The sequence below is a fragment of the Oncorhynchus gorbuscha genome, linkage group LG02, assembly GCF_021184085.1.
Source record: "Oncorhynchus gorbuscha isolate QuinsamMale2020 ecotype Even-year linkage group LG02, OgorEven_v1.0, whole genome shotgun sequence".
NCBI lineage: Eukaryota > Metazoa > Chordata > Actinopteri > Salmoniformes > Salmonidae > Oncorhynchus > Oncorhynchus gorbuscha.
This window is the reverse complement of record NC_060174.1, coordinates 45,614,029-45,637,803: the sequence shown is the minus strand read 5'-3', so window position 1 is coordinate 45,637,803 and position 23,775 is coordinate 45,614,029. Positions and strand designations below refer to the sequence as shown.

Below are 23,775 nucleotides of genomic sequence, written 5' to 3'. Positions count from 1 at the left end.
AAGACCACAACTGAATGTAACGAGAGCAGTGTAATGACGTATTCCTGAGCAGCAAGACTCCACAACCAGATCGATGAGAAATCCTCAGGTAGTGTTCTCAGCAACCCTCGGTGCTTCTGGCTATGCTCGACACAGTGCCACACTGGATTTAAACTCATTAGCTGGGTTAAGTCAAGGCACTTGACTTGAGGTTTCTCTAATAGTGTACAGATTTGCTTTCTGAATTTCGAGAGGAGGATTTACTAAACATTGTGATTAAATATCCATATTTGATTCCTTGCTATTTTCCTTGCTATTTAACAACATGGGTTGTTAAGTGCACAACTTGGCCTACATGTAGCTAAAAGTTGTAGACAACAGAGACTGACATATGACACTATAAACTGAATATACAAAACATTAGGAACACCTTCCTAATATTGAGTTTCACCCCTCCCTTTTGCCCTCAGAACAGCCTAATTTAGTTGGGGAATGGACTCTACAAGGTGTCGAAAGCGTTCCACAGGGATGCCGGCCCGTGTTGACGCCAACACTTCCCACCGTAGTGTCATGTTGGCTGGATGTCCTTTGGGCGGTGGACCATTCTTGAAACACAAAGGAAACTGTTGAATGTGAAAAACCTCAGTAGCGTTGCAATTCTTGACTCAAACCTGTGCGCCTGGCACTTCCAACAACTAAGCAAGTTCAAGTCCAGCAGTCATTTGAAAAAGTAAGAACATTTCAGCGAGACAACTCAAAAGGCGAAATCCATTAATGCCAAGATAATGGAATTCATTGCCCTTGACAATCAACCGTTCTCTGTTGTGGATGATGTTGGCTCTCCTCGAGCCCCGGTACACACTACCAAGTAGGCGCTATTTTTCAGATGTTGCCCTATCGGAGATACACAGTATTGTTGAATCGCACATCCACAAGCTACTTGCTATGGGCGTCACTACTATTAGCTTCATGACTTCCATTTGGACCAGCGACGTCAGCCCCATGAGCATGCGGAGTCTGACAGCACAGTGGGTCGACGAGGATTTCGTACTGAGGAAAGCCATATTGCATGCTCAAGAATGTGCTGGTTGTCATACCGCTGCTGCCACTTAAATGGCATTTGAGAACATGTTTAAAACTCGGAAAATCTCCAAGAACAATGTACACGCTGTGCTACGTGACAATGCACGTAACATGACAAAGGCTTTGGAAGAATGCGGAGTTGCCAGTTTGCCATGCGTGGCACACATGCTGCAACTGGCTGTGAACTAAGGTGTTTTGGCTCAATGCAGCATATTTGACACAGTGGCAACTGGTAGGAAGATAGTGGGTCATTTTAAACACTCACAGCTCGCATACAGCCGCCTGCAAGCAATACAGGAGCAGCTTGGAGTGAAAATAAAAAGGCTTTTGCAAGGCCAGATGGAACAGTACTTTCTACATGATGGAGAGCCTGCTGGAACAAAAATGTGTCCTTGGCGTGTACGCAGCCGACTATGCATTACCTGCAACAATCAGTACAAACCAGTGGACGCTCATTGAAAGCATGAACACACCTCCAGCTCCATTCGACCATAAGTCTCGAGAAATAAGCTCTTCAACTGCGTCTGCAGCAGACGTGATACCCTCTGTCATGGCATTGAAACGCCTGTTCAACAAAACTGCCGACACAGACCGTGGGGTTAAAACTTGCAAAAGTACTCTACTTAGACGCTCTGAACAAGCGATTCGGTGGCATTCTCTCTGAGCCTCTTTACTGTGTCACCACCATGCTTGATGCTAGGTACAATGACCACTACTTCGATGCAGAGAAAATCAGGGTTTATGTGAAATGTTTCAAACACAGCTGGACAATATGGAAATGGACACAGTGACAGTTCACACCGAAGAAGGGGACCCATGACAGAAGAGGACACAAACAGACAGGGATGAAATTTCACTGCTTGACATGTATGATGAAATCCTGGTTGAGAATGAAACGGCTGAACAAATGAACAACGAAACAGCACAGCGAGAAAGTGAAAGAACTAGGTTTTGATTATGTTTTACTGGTAATGGGGACATACGTAAATGCCAACAAAATAACATTTTGGTCAGTATGCATCTCTGTGAGAGAGGGACGCGTTTTATTTTCATTTTCTGTTACTACATCGGCCAACATTTGCCATTGTTGATCTATGCCTAATGATCCTTTGGCATGCAAGAATAACGCAATATGTTGTATTAAATGTACTAACCCCCCCCCCCTTTCCCATTATTTGCAGATATTAGCATACATGACAGAACCTACTATTTCTAGGAATGAAGATGCACTTGGATACTGGAGAAGTTTCAAGCCCCGTTTCCCTTCCTTAGCTAAAGCTGCGTGCAAGTATCTTGGTGCTCCCTGTAGTAGTGTGGACAGTGAGAGGCTTTTCAGAGCAGCTTCACACATTGAAGACGGAAAAAAGAAACAGACTCTTGTGACAAAGCCGAGCAGGTCCTCTTTGTGAAGAAAAACCTCCTCCAAATGTTAAAATTGAAAATGGGCAGTCATATTGTAACAAAGCAATGTAGAGTCACTGGGGAAAAAGTGTACTAGGCTTTTCTGTTTTTCATTCATGGCTGGTATAGGTCAAGACTTTAGTTTAATTTAAAACAAAGCAGTTGGGGTTTTTTGTTTCCTTTTTTCTTTTCATAAATGAAAGATGAGATGACGTGTTGTAAATTTGCTCTCATTTCACTAGTCAAGTCAGTTGAGCACATTTGAAAAGTTGAAGTTGTGCCATTTATAGCAGTTTATGACAGTGCTAATTTACAAGCAGTTATAGCTCAAATTATTAACTGAATTTTAGTTTCAACCTATATTTCTTTCAAATCATTTTAAAGTTTCTTCAAACAGTCAAGATTGGATAGTAAGAAAAGCCACCAAGAACCTAACCATCTTTGTAATGCGGGGCAGATAAAATATTTGTGTCATGAATATCTGTTGTGGAAATGACACAGTGGCAACTGGTAGATGTGTCATTTAGAAGTTATTGAACAATCTGCTCTTAACTGAACAAATGAACATATGACACTTTGTTTCAACTAGTTAACTGTACTAGAATGCTTAAAAGGCTGCTAAAGTGTTAAATATTGGTTATCAGTATCAGGTTTGTTGGCAAGGAAAATATTGGATATCAGTATCAGCCCAAAAAAGTCATATCGGTGCATCCCTATGAAAAAATCCTTCTTTAGCTTGTCTCCTCCCCTTCATCTACACTGACTGAAGTCATTGAACAAGTGACATCAATAAGGGAACATAGCTGTCACCTGGATTCACCTGGTCAGTCTACAGTATCTCATGGAAAGAGCAGGTGTTCTTAATGTTTTGTACACTCAGTGTATGTCCTCTAAATCGTATGATATTTTTCAACCTCTATTCCAATCATAATGTAACCGAATGTAACATATCATTCTAAATGGATTTTCATAGATTTACGTACAGAATAATACAAATTGCCCTGAGACCACCCTCCAATTCTGCATGTATCAAACCAGTAATAAAATATTGAAATGTAATATAGTGTGATTTGCACTACACTATCACTCGTTAAATCAATCAACCAAGCTATTATACTGAAGCCATTATGTTTAACTGTCCAAAAGTATAGCAGCCGTTGGTAAAATAAAACTGGGAAGGTGTTGTGTTAAGATCTTCATCCCTTACAGGTACTTAAATCTGTTTGGCACAATAAATTATCAGGCCCGGGAGAAATACTATTTATCTGGAGGCACAACAGCCGGCGGCAGACTGCACTGAACGCATTTCCACTTTTTAGGCAGTTCCCCTTTTAATGGAGAATTAACCACATTAAAATCTATCAATAAGTTTTAGCCTGCCTAATGAAGCGCACTGGTCTTATTTGATATCGGTCCTATCGCTAATTTAAAACAGGGTTGTTTTATTTCCTTCGTTTGGGATCATCATTCACGAGTGTCTGTTAGAATAACAATATTCAGAAAATATTATTCACCCGTTTCTGTGGACCGTACAGCCCCTAACAAATATGACCGTGTCATACATAGTATCGCTGTTTAAGACGAGACGTGGCCGTGATAATGGTTTTAATGCAGTGCTATGTACATGGTGCTGCCTCATGCAACTATTAGCATGGCATTATGGACTTACAATGTATCAAATTACTCCCCTAATCATGTTGTAGCGTTCAGTTCATCTCGCCTGCAACTATGTATCATTGGATCCTCCCAGGACTCAAAACTTTGTGCAGTGACACTGTACTGGCAAGCAAGTGCCTGCTGTTTACCGAGACCTTGCAGCCAACAGAGAGAACTGACAGAAGTCACCCTCCCTCTGCCCGCCATTCCGTATGCTACCGCAAAATGTGGTCTAGAGATGTTAAGACATATTTTACAATGTCAAGCAATTCTCTACCGCTATTAAAAACCACTGTATTCGTTGACAGTAGGCCTACGGGCAGCACAGCAATGTCATTCATTCATGTACCTGTCATCGTAGCAGAAATCGGCGCCCAGGGTGTTGACATAGAGGACCAAAGCCACGGCGCTGCACACGAATTCTGCAATCATTTCTCAAAACAATAAACAAGGAAAGAAAACGAAGAACAGTGGAGATATATTTCAAATGCTATCTATATTATCTCTCTCCGTCTTTGTCAAGATGCCTCTGCAAAAACAGATATTCCAATTCCACATCCTCGCAAAGTGTTGAAAGTGGATAATCCAGGCAGGCATCCTCCCTCTAACCCATTTTGAGCTAGAGGAGGACAGCTATGATCCGACACGAAATCGAGCAAACAGCCAGCATTTACAGTGTCTCTGACTGCATTTGCACGCCTTTCCTACAAGACTGCTCGTGTGATTCATAGTGGTCCGGTGGATAAACGTCGTGATTGAGCCGCGTGTGGCTTAAAGGATCTTCTGCGCATGTGCGATGTCCCTCCTCCTCGCAGTGAAGAGAATAAAATGATGCTGATGATTTGAGGATTAGGCTAGCGCTGCATGATGGGACACCTCTTTATTGCCAACTGCTGCCAATTTCTGTATCCACATTGCCTTTCTATAAAGTAATCTAGCCATAATTACAGTATATAGCCCCTTATGAGTGTAAATGTGTCAATCTCGGTGGAGCAGTGACACCAGTCCCACCAGTGTTTTCCAATTTCCCCCTCGGGAGAGCTCTTTGTATAGGCCTATACAGCATAGTGCCATAATCTGGATTTAATACAAGCAGTGGCTATAGCAGGGTTTCCCAAATGCAGTCCTGGGGTGCACATTTTGTTTTTTGTCCTAGCACCACACAGCTGATTCAAATAATCTATGATGAGTTGGTTATTTGAATCAGCTGTGTAGTGCTAGGGCAAAAAAACAAAACGTGCACCCAGGGGGGGCCCCAGGACTGAGTTTGGGAGCACCCAGGGGGTGCCTCAGGACCGAGTTTCACTCTCCAGGCATACAAAACACTAGGTTTCACCGGTGCTCTGCTGCAAACAATTTTATATATACATATAATGTAACCTAATTCAATAGAACTACAGGCCCAAAATGATGCAAAATATTATTTATTTAAGCTTCAAATGTCTGTTGATTATTGGATTATACAATCTGAAATGGCATAATGTCAGTCATAACATAATTACGAATCAACCAAAACTAGATTTTTAGATACACAGTTGAAGTCGGAAAGTTACATACACTTAGGTTGGAGTCATGAAAACTCGTTTTTCAACCACTACACACATTTCTTGTTAACAAACTACAGTTTTGGAAAGTCGGTTACGACATCTACTTTGTGCATGACACAAGTCATTTTTAGAACTATTGTTTACAGACAGATTATTTCACTTATTATTCCCTGTATCACAAGTCCAGTGGGCCAGAAGTTTACATACACTAAATTGACTGTGCCTTTAAACAGCTTGGATAATTCCAGAAAAAGGTGTCATGGCTTTAGAAGCTTCTGATAGGCTAATAGACATCATTTGAGTCCATTGGAGTTGTACCTGTGAATGTATTTCAAGGCCTACCTACTGCGAAAAGTGCAAATCAATCCCAGAGCAACAGCAAAGGACCTTGTGAAGATGCTGGAGGAAACAGGTATAAAAGTATCTATATCCACAGTAAAACTAGTCCTATATCGACATAACCTGAAAGGCCACTCAGCAAGGAAGAAGCCACTGTTACAATACCGCCATAAAAAAAAGCAAGACTACGGTTTGCAACTGCACATGGGGACAAAGATCGTACTTTTTGGAGAAATGTCTTCTGGTATGATGAAACAAAAATAGAACTGTTTGGCCATAATGACCAATGTTTTTTTAGGAGGAAAATGGGGGAGGCTTGCAAGCCGAAGAATACCATCCCAACTGTGAAGCACGGGGATGGCAGCATCATGTTGTGTGGGTGCTTTGCTGCAGGAGGGACTGGTGCACTTCACAAAATAGATGGCATCATGAGGAAAGAAAATTATGTGGATATAGTGAAGCAACATCTCCAGGCATCAGCCAGGAAGTTAAAGCTTGGTCGCAAATGTTTCTTCCAAATGGACAATGATCCCAAGCGTACTTCCAAAGTTGTGGCAAAATAGCTTAAGTACAACAAAGTCAAGGTATTTGAGTGGCTATCACAAAGCCCTGACCTCAATCTTATAGAACATTTGTGGGCAGAACTGAAAAAGCGTGTGCGAGCAAGGAGGCCTACAAACCTGACTCAGTTACACCAGCTCTGTCAGGAGGAATGGGCCAAAATTCATCCAACTTATTGTGAGAAGCATGTGGAAGGCTACCTGAAACGTTTGACCCAAGTTAAACAATTTAAAGGCAATGCTACCAAATACTAATTGAGTGTATGTAAACTTCTGACCCACTGGGAATGTGATGAAAGTAATAAAAGCTGAAATAAATCATTCTCTCTACTATTATTCTGACATTTCACATTCTTACAATAATGTGGTGATCCTAAATGACCTAAGACGGGGTATTTTTACTCGGATTAAATGTCAGGAATTGTGAAAAACTGAGTTTAAATGTATTTGGCTAAGGTGTACGTAAACGTCCGACTTCAACTGTATATTGAACTAGTTAGTATTTATAAGAGACTAAGGATTATATGTCAGAAATGATCATGTGAAAATACAGTAGTCTGCTCTAGAGCATTTCCACATGTTAACCCTGTAGATAATATTCCATGGGTGCCTGCCTTCCGAGTCAAAACACTCCACGGTGCAATAAACCTGAGGCAGGAAAGACAATCCAATAACACAAGTAATTAACCATATTTTATGAAGCCTCAGTAGTGAATTTAACAACTAACAATGACTAAAGAGGTAAACAAGGGAGGGTTTATTATTTGTTTACAATAACATAAGACTTATTATGTGAAACAAATGTATGGCAGAAAGGAATATGAACAGTTGGGGGAAACTGTGATTTCTAGGGGACGTAGGCCTGATATGTATATGTCCTATTACTATCCATAATGTATAACATGGTTATTACACATTTATAGCAGGTCCATTGCTTTAGTATGAATCAAACCAGGAGGGTTGTTTTTACTTCTTCTTGACTTGTGGCCATTGCAGGCTACTACGAGTGCTTCCATTGGCCTTTCAAAACGTCCAGTAGAGGGCTCACCCAGCAAGAAGAGCAACACTGAGTGTACTCAGCTACACAGTCTGAACACTGAAGCAAAGCTGCACAGTCATGCTTCCAACTGTAGCAAATGTTTTACACTAAAGCAAGTGTTTTAAACATCCACTATTGGAATATAACCATTTGAGTATTTTGAGATTGCACACTATAAAAGGAGAACGTTTGGAAGCAGGGGAAAAGATGAGACGAAAAACTAAATCAATCTTTGTGCTCCATAGTGTTCTCCAAAGTGTGCTCCATGGACAAAGAGGCCAGTATGGTCCACTGCATATTGATGCAATGGTATTTCAATAGAGGGACCCCAGTCTATCGAGGAAGGCATCAATGTGGCCATTCACTGAACAGCAGGACATGATGATGTAATAGATTTCAAGAATTAATTAAACTGATTGGAGCGACTGACCCAGTGTTTTTATGTGCATTTAACCCATCTGCTAGTAATTGTCTGGGATCAGGCAATGTTTTTCTGAATTATAATAGTGGAGGCAATATAGTTAAAGGTCCAAAGCAGCCTTTTTATCTAAATACCAAATCATTTCTGGGTAACAATTAAGTACTTTACTGTGATTGTTTTCAATTTAAATTGTCTTCCTAGCAAAGAAACATTTCTCAAGCAAGAATTTAGCTATGACTGTCTGGGAGTGGTCTGAGTGGGGAGTGGACAACTTCAAATGAACAGTTATTGGCAGTTTGGAACTCTTTCTTATTGGTCTATTAACTCATTTAGCCTGGTGAAATCACCAGGCAGGCCAAAACTCATTTTCATTATTTTCACAATTTCCCAGCATTATTCCAACCATCATAGTGTGTCAATACACTAAGTATACAAACATTAAGAACACCATCTCTTTCCATTGTCACGCCTTGGTCATTGTATTTTGTGTTTTTGTTATATGTTTGGGTAGGCCAGGGTGTGACATGGGTTTATATGTTGTTTTTCGTATTGGGGTTTGTAGTATTTGGGATCGCGGCTAATTAGGGGTGTTGTATAGGCTTGGCTGCCTGAGGCGATTCTCAATTGGAGTCAGGTGCGTATCGTTGTCTCTGATTGGGAACCGTATTTAGGTAGCCTGAGTTCGCTTTGTATTTTGTGGGTGTTTGTTCCTGTCTCTGTGTTGTAGTCACCAGATAGGCTGTAATTAGTTTCACGTTTCGTTTGTTGTTTTCATATTTCAGTTATTTAATGTACCGTTTTCATTCATTAAAGTCATGAGTAACCTACACGCTGCATTTCGGTCTGACTCTCTTCTTACAACAGACGAACGTCGTTACATCCACGACATAGACTGACCTGGGTGAATCTGGGTGAAAGCTACAATCCCTTATTGATGTCACTTGTTAAATCTACTTCAAGCAGTGTAGATGAAGGGGAGGAGACAGGTTAAAGAAGGTTTTGAGACAATTGAGACATGGATTGTGTATGTGTGCCATTCAGAGGGGGAATGGGCAAGACACAATATTTAAGTGCCTTTGAACATGGTATGGTGGTAGGTGGCTGGCGCTGTGGAAACATTGGAATCAGTATTGACTGAGGGCAAAATGTCAGGTGGTGGGGGGGGGTGCAACTCAATATTAGGAAGGTGTTCTTAATGTTTTGTACACTCAGATAAAAATGGGTGCAATGGACCTTTAACCATGGTTTATTGACAACTGCTATTGAATGATGTAAATTGTGTGAAATATTAAGAACATTTGTGTGTGTGGGCATGTGCCATTCTCCCACATCTAGTTCGGAGTACCAATCCACCAAATAACAGTCTTCAGACATACGATTAAACGGGTAATATTGATAGGACAGAGAGGTCCTTTGGAAATTGGGCCAAATTGAAATATAAAACTATAAAAAGCATATGCATCACCATGGTAGCCATTGAAAGAGAACACTTCAGAGATTAAGGGGAAATTATCAGACTAAAAGGTGAGGACACAACAGTTCACTCGACACAAGACTGAATCCAAACATTACACTGTTGATTTTATGTGCATTGTTAATTTATTGTACTTTTCAAAGCATTTTATCAACAACACAATCTGAAAATGCTCTGGATACATTCACACAGCATAACAAGAATATTCATTGCCATTTTAGAGTAGGTTCAAGATAAGAAAACGGATTACAAGGGTGTCTAACTGGTGTCTTCAAGTGGCCACACACCTCTCCAAACTATGTCATTTCAATGCACTATTAGGAAACAGCCAGTGGCACTATAAAGGGCTTTTTTCATCTCTCCTAGCTTTGCCACTGAAGAACTGAAGCAAGCACACTTGTAGTTTTTTGTTTGTAACACAGGCCTGCGTCCCACAATTGCTGTTGTTCTTTACGTAATCCAAAAACGTTCCATTATACGTTATAATCTGGGTCAGGTAGGCATCATTTGAAATCTTATTCTATTGCCAACATGTCTAGCTAAGTTATACAATATGATCTTACCGTGTTAGGCTCTTCAGACAAACAGATTTTCTTCTAAAATGGTATACAAACGCCACACAGTCTTACTCTGTTCCTTTCCAGCTATTAGGCTAGTGATTTTCAAAGGCGGGGTCGCGACCCCTAGTGGGGGAATTGCAGTGGGGAAGCCAAAATATGTATATATTTATTTAAATGAAGAGTACATATTATTATAAGAGTATAAATTAAGAGTACATATTATATGAGTATAAATTAAGAGTACATATTATTATATGGAACAATATACACATGCTTTTGGGAAAGATAACTTGATAAGAGATTACAGATTTTAAAGTTGCATCATGAGATTTGTGGTCAACGGAAATTTGGAGCAAAAAACAAAATGGGGTTCCCAGAAATTCTGGCAAACACATTTTATTAGGCTGTCCATCCTGCCAATATCTGCAGTAGAAACAACACATACTGTAGATTCAAAACGGTCCACTCTCTGATATCCTACTATACCAGTCAGGGATTTCTTAGTGACACAGAACTCTTCATGTCTTATGTTGTGGCCAGTGATGTGCCATCCACCCATATCCAGGGAATTGAGTCAGTCAGACCAATCTAGATTGTTTTCACTCCGTATAAGCAATTAATAAATGTCTGTTATTTTGGCACAGAAAAAAACATTGTTTGTACATAGCGTCTCTGCCCCCCCATTCACTCTCTCTCTCTCTCTCTCTCTCTCTCTCTCTCTCTCTCTCTCTCTCTCTCTCTCTCTCTCTCTCTCTCTCTCTCACCTGTTCCTTTCTGTTGTTTATGATCACAAGGTGTGCTTCCCTCCCTAGACAATCCTGTCTGCTTTCCTCCAAGGCTTAAGCAGACAGGAGAGGAAGTAAAAATTGAATTCAACACTCCATCCTTCTTGACAAGGTCTCCCTAGAAGTTGTTCATGTCCTTATTTTAGTTACATTGATTGATACCACTCACATTGAATGAAGTAACCAGAAGAAAACTTGGCATAGAGAAAGCAGTTCTGATAAACTCATTAGTTGACTCACCTTTGAGCTTCTTGTTCAGCCTTTCTGTCTCCCTCTGTAGCTGGTCTCTCTCTTCAGTCAGGTGTCTATAATGAATCTGTAGCTGGTCTCTCTCATGCTATAAGTGGTCTGCAGCTGGTGTCTCTCTTTAGTCATGTTGTTTGTAGCTGGTCTGTATCTGGTCTCTCTTTGCACGAGAATTCCAACTGGGCACAGATGCAAATTCAACATCTATTCCACATTGGTTCAATAAAATGTAATTGAAATGATGCGGAAACAAAGTTGATTCAATCAGTGTGTACCCAGTGGGTTTTGACCAGTGTGACTAAGGGAGCAGTGGAAAAGTTAATCAATGATTACATCACTGACGATTAAGAACATTTCAGGGAAAACATACTAAACTTACAGTGAACACACAGGCCTATGATCCCAGCCAGTAGGAGAACATACACAGCCCAAGACACAACGAAGCAACTCCGGAGGGTGTGTGTTGATACCTGAATATATAACGCCATCTCTTGTTCTGGGCATGGCATACGTGTCGTCATCAATATCTAAGATCGTCATTGTGCTGGATTGATCGTTTTATATCTGTGTTTGTGCAGATTTCTTCAGGTATCCTTACACGCATATGGTCAAATACTGTGTTTGCACCTTGCACTGTCTGTTTAAAGGTCTAAATTCAGAAAATCATTATCAGACTCAAATATTTGTTTAAACACCCCATTCAAAGATGGTCGAAAACAAGGAAGTGAACATGAGCAAAACCGAACATCAATTACCACACTTTTTAAAAAACGAATTGTGTGTAAAATGGGAAATTACAAAGTTGTAAAATGTTGTTGACCTCTAAAACATAATTTAAGAATGATTCAATTACTAATATGTTGTTATTTTACTATTATAAGAACTCTTGAAAAGAATGCTCTACCAGGCGGTTGAGTTGCCTATTAAAGGAATGCTATTAAGTCAAAGTTAGTGATAATGGACAATCGAGAAATATTGTTACGTTGTTTTTTTTTGCCTGTGCAAATACAAAACTTGTTTCAAATCCATATAATTATTTACGGTCTGGCTGTTATTTTCTATATGTTTCACAATATCATTCAGTACATGTACTTTTACTGGTATTCTAAGCATATAAACTATAGAACACATTCACATTGGTGGCCGCACATGACTCCAACACCACCATGAAGTTTGACGACGACACGCCTGATCAGCGACAATGATGAGACAGCCTACAGGGAGGAGGTCAGAGACCTAAGCAGTGCCAGGACAACAACATCTCCCTCAGGAGCTGATCGTGGACTACAGGAAATGGAGGGTCAAGCACTCCCCCATTCACATCGACGGGGCTGTAGTGGAGATGGTCGAGAGCTGCAAGTTCCTCGGTGTCCACATCACTAAGGAGCCATCATGGTCCAAACCCACCAACACAGTCATGAAGAGGGCACAACAACGCCTCTTCTCATTCAGGAGGCTGAAAAGATCTGGCATGGGCTCTCAGATTCTCAAAAAGTTATACAGCTGCACCATTGAGAGCATCTTGACTGGCTGCATCACCGCTTGTTATGGCAAGGCGCTACAGATGGCGCTAAGGGCGCTAAAGACTCCAGCCACCCAATACACAATCTGTTCTCTTTGCTACTGCACAGCAAGCGGTATCGGAGCGCCAAGTCTGGGACCGAAAGGCTCCTGAACAGCTTCTACCCCAAAGCCATAAGATTGCTGAACAGTTAATCAAATGGCTACCCAGACTTTCGGCTTTTCATTCCTAGCTACATGTAATCAATCAGTACTTCAATCAATCACCTAACCAAACCTGCATGTACATATTACCTCAATCAATCACCCCAACTACCTTGTATCGCAGTACACTGTTACAGCCTGAATTCAAAATGGATTAGATATACATTTTTTATTTAAACATAGTACTTTTTTCCCCACACAATACCCCACAATGACAAAGTGAATTTTTTTTAGACATTTTTGTGAATGCATTGAAAATGAAATACAGAAATATCCAATTTAAATAAGAATTCATACCCCTGGGTCAATACTTTGTAGAAGCACATTTGACAGCAATTACAGCTGTGATTATTTCTGGGTAAGCCTCTAAGAGCTTTCCACGCCTAGAATATGAAACATTTGCCGATTATTGTGTGTAGGCAGGCCAAAATATCTATTTTTAAACCTTTTTAAAATCAGAATGTAAGACAACCAAATGTGGAAAAACTCAAGGGGTGTGAATACATTAATTATAATGCCATTATGCCTTTTGTGTCAATTTTCACAATTTATCAAGGCCACTTGGCGTTTATTATGAGGTTTAGGCTACTGATGTTTTCATCATTTGACCTCGCATCTTATGACTGTGCTTCTTGGTGGTTGGGGTATTTCTATATTTATTTCGTTGTTATAAAAATAAGCTGCTACCGTATTCCAACTTTGTGTTTCATAGTTGTAACAAAGGCATTCCACAAATAAAATAGATTCAATCGTTTTTTTTTTAACATATAGCCTACAGTAACATAAACTAATGAAAATGCTATTGTTTTACTTAAAATAAAAGTAAAATTGTATTCTAATGTTACACTATGTCACGCCCTGGTCGAAGTATTTTGTGTTTATCTTTATGTATTGGGTCAGGCCAGGGTGTGGCATGGGGTTTTTGTATTGTGGTGTGTTTTGTCTTGGGGTTTTGGTATATAGTGGGATTGTAGCTAGTGGGGCGATCTAGCAAAGTCTATGGCTGTCTGGAGTGGTTCTCAATCAGAGTCAGGTGTTTATTGTTGTCTCTGATTGGGAACCATATTTAGGCAGCCATATTCTTTGGTTGTTTTGTGGGTGATTGTCCTTAGTGTCTTTGTTCCTGTCGCTGTATTTAGTTGAGAAGTATAGGCTGTTTCGGTTTTCGTTACATTTATTGTTTTTTAGTGTTTGTGTTATTTCGTGTTTACGTTTGTTTGATTAAACATGGATCGCAATCTACACGCTGCGTTCTGGTCCGACTCTCCTTCACTACACCTAGAAAACCGTTACACACTAGCACTAAACACAACTAAATTATTATTATTAATTAATTTATTTATTTATTATTATTACAGTGCATTTGGAAAGTATTCAGACCCCTTGACTTTTTCCACATTTTGTAACATTACAGCCTTATTCTGAAATTGTTAAATCGTTATTCCCCTCATCAATCTACAAACAACACCCCAAGTGAAAACAGGTTTTTAGAAATGTTTGCAAACAGAAAAACCTTATTTACAAGTATTCAGACCGTTTACGCAGTACTTTGTTGATGCACCTTTAGCAGTGATTGCAGCCTTTAATCTTCTTGGGTATGACACTACAAGCTTAGGTTTGATAACTTATACCAAAGAAATATATATATATATATATATATATATATATATATATATATTTATATAGACAAACACACACACAGTTGAAGTTGGAAGTTTACATACACCTTAGCCAAATACATTTAAACTCAGTTTCTCACAATTCCTGACATTTAATCAGAGTAAAAATTCCCTGTCTTAGGTCAGTTAGGATCACCACTTTATTTTAAGAATGTGAAATGTCAGAATAATAGCAGAGAGAATGATTTATTTCAGCTTTTATTTCTTCCATCACATACCCGGTGGGTGAGAAGTTTACATACACTCAATTAGTATTTGGTAGCATTGCCTTTAAATTGTTTAACTTGGGTTAAAGTTTTTGGGTAGCCTTCCACAAACTTCCCACAATAAGTTGGGTGAATTTTGGCCCATTCCTCCTGAGCTGGTGTAACGGAGTCGGGTTTGTAGGCCACTTCAATACCTTGACTTTGTTGTCCTTAAGCCATTTTGTCACAACTTTGGATGTATGCTTGGGGTCATTGTCCATTTGGAAGACCCATATGCGACCAAGCTTTAACTTCTTGACTAATGTCTTGAGATGTTGCTTCAATATATCCACATAATTTTCTTCCCTCATGATGCCATCTATTTTGTGAAGTGCACCAGTCCCTCCTGCAGCAAAGCACCCCCACAACATGATGCTGCTACCCCCGTGGCTCACGGTTAGGATGGTGTTCTCCGGCTTGCAAGCCTACCCCTTTTTCCTCCAAACATGACAATGGTCATTATGGCCAAAGAGTTCTATTTTTGTTTCATCAGACCACAGGACATTTCTCCAAAAAGTACGATCTTTGTCCCCGTGTGCAGTTGCAAATCATAGTCTGGCTTTTTTATGGCAGTTTTGGAGCAGTGATTTATTCCTTCTGAGCAGCCTTTCAGGTTATGTCGATATAGGACTCGTTTTACTGTGGATATAGATACTTTTGTACCTGTGTCCTCCAGCATCTTCATAAGGTTCTTTACTGTTTTTCTGGTATTGCTTTGCACTTTTTGCACCAAAGTACGTTCATCTCTAGGAGACAGAACGCGTCGCCTTCCTGAGCGGTATGACGGCTGCGTGGTCCCATGGTGTTTATACTTGCGTACTATTGTTTGTACAGAAGAACGTGGTACCTTCAGGCATTTGGGAATTGCTCCTAAGGATGAACCAGACTTGTGGAGTTCTACAATGTTTTTTACTAAGGTTTTGGCTGATTTGTTTTGATTTCCCCATGATGTCAAGCAAAGAGGCACTGAGTTTAGGTAGGCCTTGAAATACATCTACAGGTACACCTCCAATTGACTCAAATGATGTCAATTAGCCTTAGAAGCTTCTAAAGCCATGACATCATTTCCTGGAATTTTCCAAGCTGTTTAAAGGCACAGTCAACTTAGTGTATGTAAACTTCTGGCCCACTGGAATTGTGTCCCAGGGAATTAGAAGTGAAATAATCTGTCTGTAAACAATAGTTGTAAAAATTACTTGTGTCATGCACAAACATGTCCTAACCGACTTGCCAAGAGTATAGTTCGTTGTCAAAAAATTTGTGAAGTGGTTAAAAAACGAGTGTTAATGACTCCAACCTAAGTGTATGTAAACTTCCAACTTCAACTTAATGTTGTATTCAGACCCTTTACTCAGTACTTAGTTGAAGCCACCTTTGGCAGCGATTACAGCCTCGAGTCTTCTTGTGTATCACGCTACAAGCTTGGCAGACCTGCATTTGGGGAGTTTCTCCTATTCTTCTCTGCAGATCCTCTCAAGCGCTATCAGGTTGGATGGAGAGGGTTGCTGCACAGCTATTTTCAGGTCTCTTCAGAAATGTTTGATTGGGTTCAAGTCCGGGCTCTGGCTGGGCCACTCAAGACATAATAAAAATATTCCTAAACATGCATGTTGTATGCAACAAGGCTCTAAAGCAGTACTGCAAAAAAAAACATGGCAAAGAAGTACATTTTGACCATCAATCCAAAGCCCTATGTTTGTGGTAAATCCAACACATCACTAAGTAACTGCCTCCTTATTTTCAGGCATGGTGGTGGCTGCATCATGGGTATGCTTGACATCGGAAAATAGTGGGGAGTTCTTCAGGATAAAAATAAACAGGAAATGGCTAAGCACAGGCAAAGTCCTAGAGAAAAACCCGCTTCAGGTTTAATTTAATGCTTTTGCCAGCAGCATACCACCCTGCATCCCACTGCTGGCTTGCTTCTGAAGCTAAGCAGGGTTGGTCCTGGTGGGTCCCTGGATGGGAGACCAGATGCTGCTGGAAGTGATGTTGGAGGGCCAGAAGGGAGCACCCTTTCCACTGTTCTAAGTAAAACATATCCCAATGCCCCAGGGCAGTGATTGGAGACATTGCCCTGTGTATTGTGTTGTCTTTCGGATGGGGATGTTACACAGGTGCCCTGATACTCTGTGGTCACTAAAGATCCCATGGCACTTATCGTAAGAGTAGGAGTGTTATCGCCAGTGTCCTGGCTAAATTCCCAATCTGGCCCTCATACCATCACGATCACCAAATCATCCCTAGCTTACAAAGCCTCAATCATCCCTGTAACTATTCCCAAAGTCGTTGCTGTAAATGAGAATGTGTTCTCAGTCAACTTACCTGGTAAAATAAAAAAAATGCAAAATAATATTTCAGTCTGCTTTATACGAGACCAGTGACGATTTTAGCATGTAAATATTGGTGTGTAAAAAAATATGGGGATGCAAGCCACTGCACTAAACAATGCATTAATTGCACAATATCGGTGACAAACATTGTCCACAAATTGTTTGGGCCTATATAAAGCTTTTCCACCAACAGCAGTCCCCATACCTTACCACACCTGGCTTTTGGGGTGGCAGGGTAGCCTAGAGGTTAGAGCATTGGACTAGTAACTGAAAGGTTGCAAGTTCATATCCCTGATCTGACAAGGTACAAATCTGTCATTCTGCCCCTGAACAGGCAACAGAATGTACAGCAACAGAATTCAGAACATGAGCTGTTCTTACAGTGTTCTCCCTGTGCACCAAGTCAGAACCATAGGATAAATAAAGGGGGCATATAAGCAGACACTGAAAGCTCTCACAATATTCAACCATTACATTTCTCAAAAACAGGTTATACTCTACATATGCACCACCAAGTCAGAACAGTAGGTGAAATTAAGAGGTGAAAATAGACCAAATTATTAGGGTGAGGCTTATGGGCTACTGACAGCTTACTACACAGCATACACTTAGTATTACTTTCTTAGCTACAGTATACATATCTCCCTGGCATACTTTTGGACTCACCTTGTTGTGTTGTGCTCACTTGAACAGGAAGGTGGCGCGGCGGTCCTTCGTGGGAGAATTTTGTCCTTAATTTGTCATTAAAGTCTGGCATTCTCTGGATTTATGGCGATGTCAAGACAACTGGGAAGTCAGAAAAAAAGTTGAATCATGATGATGTCAGTGATTGTCAGGTCGTAGCTCTAGAAAGAGCCCCTAGTTCCCAATTTCTTATACCGAATCCCCTGAATTCAAACAGTAGAGTTCCCAGTTATCTTCAACTCACTAAACAGACTAACGGATAGTTCCCAATTTCTTATACCGAGTTTGAGGAAAGTTCAAAATGTATTTTCTCTGAGTTCCCAGTTATCTTCAACTCACTAAAGTCAGATTTTGCTGTTCCGAGTTAACAGTTGTTTTTAGCGCGGCACAAATCATGCTTCATTGACATCATGGCCAAAGTTGAATGTTTATCAATTTCAACTAGGAAAAGAGAGTCTTAATCTTAGATTTAAGACCACACAGCCACAGCCACTCCATTCAATAGCAGGCTAGTGATTGCTTTACAATGCTTGCAGTTAGCCACTGATTCCTTCCAAACCACTCATTGTTGAATTTGTAATTTCCAACTCATTGTGTAATGTTTAAGTACAATGGCCGATGAGCATTGAGACTTTTTATCTATAATTTCTCATCATTATTTATTTTCATATGACAAGGAATAAAAATGATTTGCCAGTAGATTGTCGACTTGATTCATGATGATGACTGCTAGCTAAGATTTTGAAAGTATGATGTTGACATGATCAGTCCAATCAAAGCTACTGTAGATATAACATGATTTGACGTCATTTTATCTGTGGCCTTGAGCCATTTTGGATGGGCACTTCTAATGTAACTATGGCAGCACCCAAGGGGCTAGAACTTTGTAGGTCTACCTTGGTGGTGATATAGTGTCCTAAAAATGGACAGAACAAGCTAAATATTCACTCCAGTTCTCAGAACGTTTTAAAAAGTTCTGTATTACCAGTCAGGAAACGTATGGCTTTGTATCCAATCAGAAACCAAAAACGTACTTTCCCACAACTTCCAAGGAAGTCAAAGACAGCTGGGAACTGTCGTTGAGCCTGTTGGTATCAGACCTCATGCTCCGATAACATCTGCCCGACGGTAAGGAAGTGAACAGATCTTGGCTGGGGTGTGTGGGTCCTTCATGATGCTGCAGGACTTCCTCAGGCACAGTTTCATATATTATTATATTATTATATTATTATTATTATATTAAGATGTCCTGGATGGGTGGAAACTTGGCCCCAGTTTTGTACTGGGCCATCTTTACTGCCCGCTGGAGGGCCTTGTGGTCGTGGATGGAGCAATTCCCGTACCAGGCCATGATGGAACCGCTCAAGATACTCTTGATGATGCAGCGGTAGTATTTGGGGAGGACCAGGGGTGGCATTCCTAATTTCTTCAGCTGGCTTAGGAAGTAGAGACACTGTTGCACCCTCTTGACAATAGTGGTGGTGTTGCTGGTCCACAACAAGTTCTCAGTGATGTGGATGCCGAGGAACATTACACTGCTTACTCTCTCTACTGCAGTCCCATTGACGTGGATCAGTGTGTGTTCCTCCTCTGCTTCCTGAAGACAGTAATCAACTCCTTTGTTTTGATGATGTTTAGGGAGAGGTTGTTGTCCTGGCATCATAATGCCAGTTCACTTACCTCCTCCCTATAGGCTGACTCGTCGTTGTTGGTTATCAGGCCTACAACTGTGGTGTCGTCAGCGAACTTAATGAGGGAGTTGGTGTCGTGCGTGAACAGGGAGTACAGCAGAGGGCTGAGGACATAGCCTTTTGGGACCCCTGTGTTAAGAGTCAGTGTGGAGGAAATGTTGTTGCCAATCCTCACAATCTATGGTCTGCCGTCAGGAAGTCCAGGATCCAGTTACAGAGGGTAGTGTCCAGATCCAGGGTTCTGATCATGGTGACAAGCTTGGAGGGAACAATAGTGTTGAATGCTGAACTGTAGTCAATGAACAGCATTCTCACATAGGTGTTCCTCTGTTCGGGCCATGTGAATAGCTATGGGAATTGAATTGAATCTTCCGTTGATGTGTTGGAGCGGTAGGAAAATTGGAGTGGGTCCAGTGTGCCTGTTATGCTGGCCTTGATGTGGGCCATGACCAGACTCTCAAAGCACTTCATGATGAAGGTGACCAAGGTGACATGCCCAAATGGCTATCTTGGGCACTGGGATGATGGTGGTCTCCTTGATGCAAGTGGGGACTACAACCTGGGACAGGGACAGGTTGAAGAGGTCAGAGAAGACACCTGGCAGCTGGTCAGAGCAAATTCTGAGCATGCAGCCAGGGATACTATCTGGGCTGGTCGCTTTGTGAGTTGGTTGGGATACTTACGGATTGTTATTGTGGGTACAACATCATCAATACATTTTCTAATGAAGCCTGTGCCTGACGATGTATATTCTCTCAATGTTGATGGATGAGTCTGGGGTGGATGACTCTTTGAACATATTTCAATCAATATTCTCAAAACAGTCCTTCAGTATTGAGTCAGCCTCCTCTGTCCATTTGTTGTTGGTGGCTCCCTCTTGAATTGCTGCTTGCGGGCGGAGAGTAGGAACAGAAAGACATGACCTGATAGGCCAAAGAGGGGGCGGAGATGGCTTTGTACATATCACAGATGTTTGTGTACACATGGTCCAGCATGTTATTTTCTCTTGTGGGACAGGATACATGTAGGTGATACTTTGGAAGAATTTGTTTTAAATGTGCCTGTTTGCAATAAAAACTGCTTACGGGTAAGATGATTCTTGCTGGCTAATTTTCTTGTACAGTTTGCGGAGTGCCGCCTTGATGTTTGCTTGTGGCGGTAAGTACACAGCTGTGATAATAACACACATGAATTCCCTTGGCACATAGTGGAGTTGGCATTTTAGCATCACAAACTCGGTCAAGGGAACAGGAGCTCGAGATGTTTTCAATTTCGTTACAAATTGCCGTTCAAACAATACATAACATTGAAAAGCCGTCTGATGGAATAGCAGAGTGGAGTGAATTGTCCGCAAGCCATATTTGTAAAAACAAAGACACAGCATTCACTGATGTCCCTCTGCGATTGAGGCCTTCTTCTGAGTTCAAAGTTTATTTTCAAGAGTTTGGTTTCAGCCTAGCTTGGAGTGCTTTCCTTTCTTTTCTCGTGGAGATTGCTTTATGCCATTTCGGCTAGGAGCAACAGGAAGCCTGCTGTGTGGGGAGCATAGGAGCAAATGTAGTATTCCAGATCTGGGAGACTGAGAGGTACACTACATGACCAAAAGTATGTGGACACCTGCTCCTCGAACGTCTCATTCCAAAATCATGGGCATTAATATGGAGCTGATCCCCCCTCTGCTACTATAACAGCCTCCACTCTTTTGGGAAGGCTTTCCACTAGATGTTGGAACATTGCTGCGGCGATTTAGCCACAAGAGCTTTAGTGAGGTTGGGCGCTGATTTTGGGTGATTAGGCCTGGCTCGCACTCAGCGTTCCAATTCATCTCAAAGGTGTACGATGGGGTTGAGATCAGGGCTCTGTAGAGGCCAGTCAAGTTCTTCCACACCAATCTCGACAAACCATTTCTGGAGGGACCTCCCTTTATGCACGGGGGCATTGTGATGCTGAAACAGGAAAGGGCCCCAACTGTTGCCACAAAGTTCAAAGCACAGAATCATCTAGAATGTCATTGTATGCTGTAGCATAAAAATTTCCCTTCATTGGAACTAAGGGGCCTAGACCGAACCATGAAAAACAGCCCCAGACCATTATTCCTCCTCCACCAAATTTTACAATTGGCACTATGCTTTCGGGCAGGTAGCGTTCTCCTGGCATCCACCAAACCCAGATTCGTCCGTCGGACTGCCAGATGCTGAAGCGTGATTCATCACTCCAGATAACTTCTAGAGGTCTAATGGTGGCGAGATTTACACCACTCCAGTTGACGCTTGGCATTGCAAATTGTGATCTTAGGCTTGTGTGCAGCTGCTCGACCATGGAAACCCATTTCATGAAGCTCCAGACTAACAGTTTTTGTGCTGACGTTATTTCCAGAGGCAGTTTGGAACTCGGTAGTGAGTGTTGCAACTGAGGACAGACGATGTTTACGCTCTACACGCTTCAGCACTCAGAGGTCCCATTATATGAGCTTGTGTGGCCTGCCATGTATTACAAAGGACTGATGGACAGTAAGGTCACAAGTGCTAAACAGCTGTAGGCCAATAATCAGGGTGAGAGGTTGTATTGTCAGATCGCAAGCCCATTTCAACTCAAGATATTGCATCATCTCCTGCTGCTGCCCTTTCAGAGCGCTCTCATACTGTGGTACTGTTGATAAATCCTGTCCTGTTGATTCCATAAACCCTTAGTCCCGACACATGTGAGGTGTCCACCTAAGCGAAAACATGTGTCCAGCCTGAGATCCAGTATGTGACAGACCATCTTGCTGTATCTTCCGATCTTACATGTTCAAGGAATTACAGGGACGTTGCTCTGGGCTTGTGAGATAATAACAGGTTCAGGACCACATCTGGGGGTAAAGCAAGTACTGTCTGGAAAGAAAGTGGAAAAAATGAAAATGGTACTTACAGTAACTGAAGTTGGCTATGGAGAGTAACATCGTATGAACTCTAATGGGAGCATCTACAGTACAGGGCCTTTTTGGAGGGATGCATGTGTAATACGGTTTGACTGACACATAAAATATAATGAGGGTGTTGAACGGAAATATATACATGGCTAACCAGCCAGTTGCTCTATAATGTTTTAATGCAGCAACTCAATGAAGCCCACCTGAATATGTATATTCATTCATCCATTACAACGGAAACAGAAAAAGACAAAAAGCTGGAAACAGAAGACAGATTCTCATTCTGTAGGTGATGCACGAGGTAACGTGGGATTATCTCCTATGAATGCGTTCTCTGGCAATGGTAACATTATTGTAGCACCTTTAGCAGTCCCCTGTACTTCATTTCCTCTACCTCCTCGTGCGTATTGTTGGTCATAATGTTCTTCCCTGTTGTGACATCCAACCTCTCCCTTCTGCTGTGCAATCTGCTCCAATCGCAGACAGTCTTGCCCCATAATGGGCAGCCTCACAGCCATAAGGGAAAACATGAGATCATTTGCTTTATGTCATTGCTCAAAATACTCCTCCTCTCACATGGCTTGCTCAGCCGCAAAATAGAGAGCTTTAAAATATATCATGTTGTCACTTCAGGTTTGATGGCCTAACGGAGAGGGACAGGCTGCTTATAGCTAGATGGAGCTGGAAAGCGAGGAGGATGTATTCAGCAAAGGTCTGGAATCCGTTACATGGTCATTCATATAATTTCTTTCCCTCCCCATTAGGCTGAAGAGAGTTTTACTACAGTAGCAGGCCTGTTAATAATGAGGAGATTGGAGGAAGTGGAGGTCTGTCGGACCACCTTCCAGCTCCAATTCTGACATGGGTGGTACTGTTACGGGTGGTACTGTCACTGTACATGTACAGACTAACATTGCTAAAGAGGAGTAGGGTCTTGAGACTCTTGAGTTGTCTGATAATATAAAATGAGGGAACCATTATTGGCGATGACGTCAGCTCTCCCCAAGTGTAATGATAAAGAGAGAGAGACAATCCAATTGCGTGGGGAAATGAGTAGAAAGCTCACTGTATAATCAGTCCTTCAGGACCCGCTGTTAGCTTAGACTGAACTTGACTAAGTCATAGGTACTTAATACATAGGGGCATTGACTCCAATTACTGACTCCTTTTGACTCCCATTATGTCAACACACTCTGTTCACTTCCTGTTCTACAGTCAGATTACCAGTAGTCTAACCTCACTCCTCTCAGTTCATCAGCGAGCTGTGTGCTGACCCGTCAGTGCTCTCAATGCCTTCTCCTTTGAACTGTGACAGATTATAAGACACTGGTTACATTATTGTGTTTTTCACATGTCTAAAGTGAGCAGGCCTGTCTTGATCTCCTGCTAGGAAGGTAAAAAAACAAAAACAGGGTAG

General features: G+C 41.4%; 1 protein-coding gene across 1 annotated transcript in view; it reads right to left on the bottom strand.

Moving 5' to 3' along the window:
- Window positions 1–4,853, bottom strand: part of tmtc2b (transmembrane O-mannosyltransferase targeting cadherins 2b) — a 187,905-nt gene extending 183,052 nt beyond the window's left edge. The window contains exon 1 of the mRNA XM_046310879.1: window positions 4,469–4,853. Coding sequence (XP_046166835.1) covers window positions 4,469–4,551 — 83 coding nt within the window. The 5' untranslated portion in view covers window positions 4,552–4,853. The remainder of the gene's footprint in view (window positions 1–4,468) is intronic.
- Window positions 4,854–23,775: the final 18,922 nt, after the last annotated feature.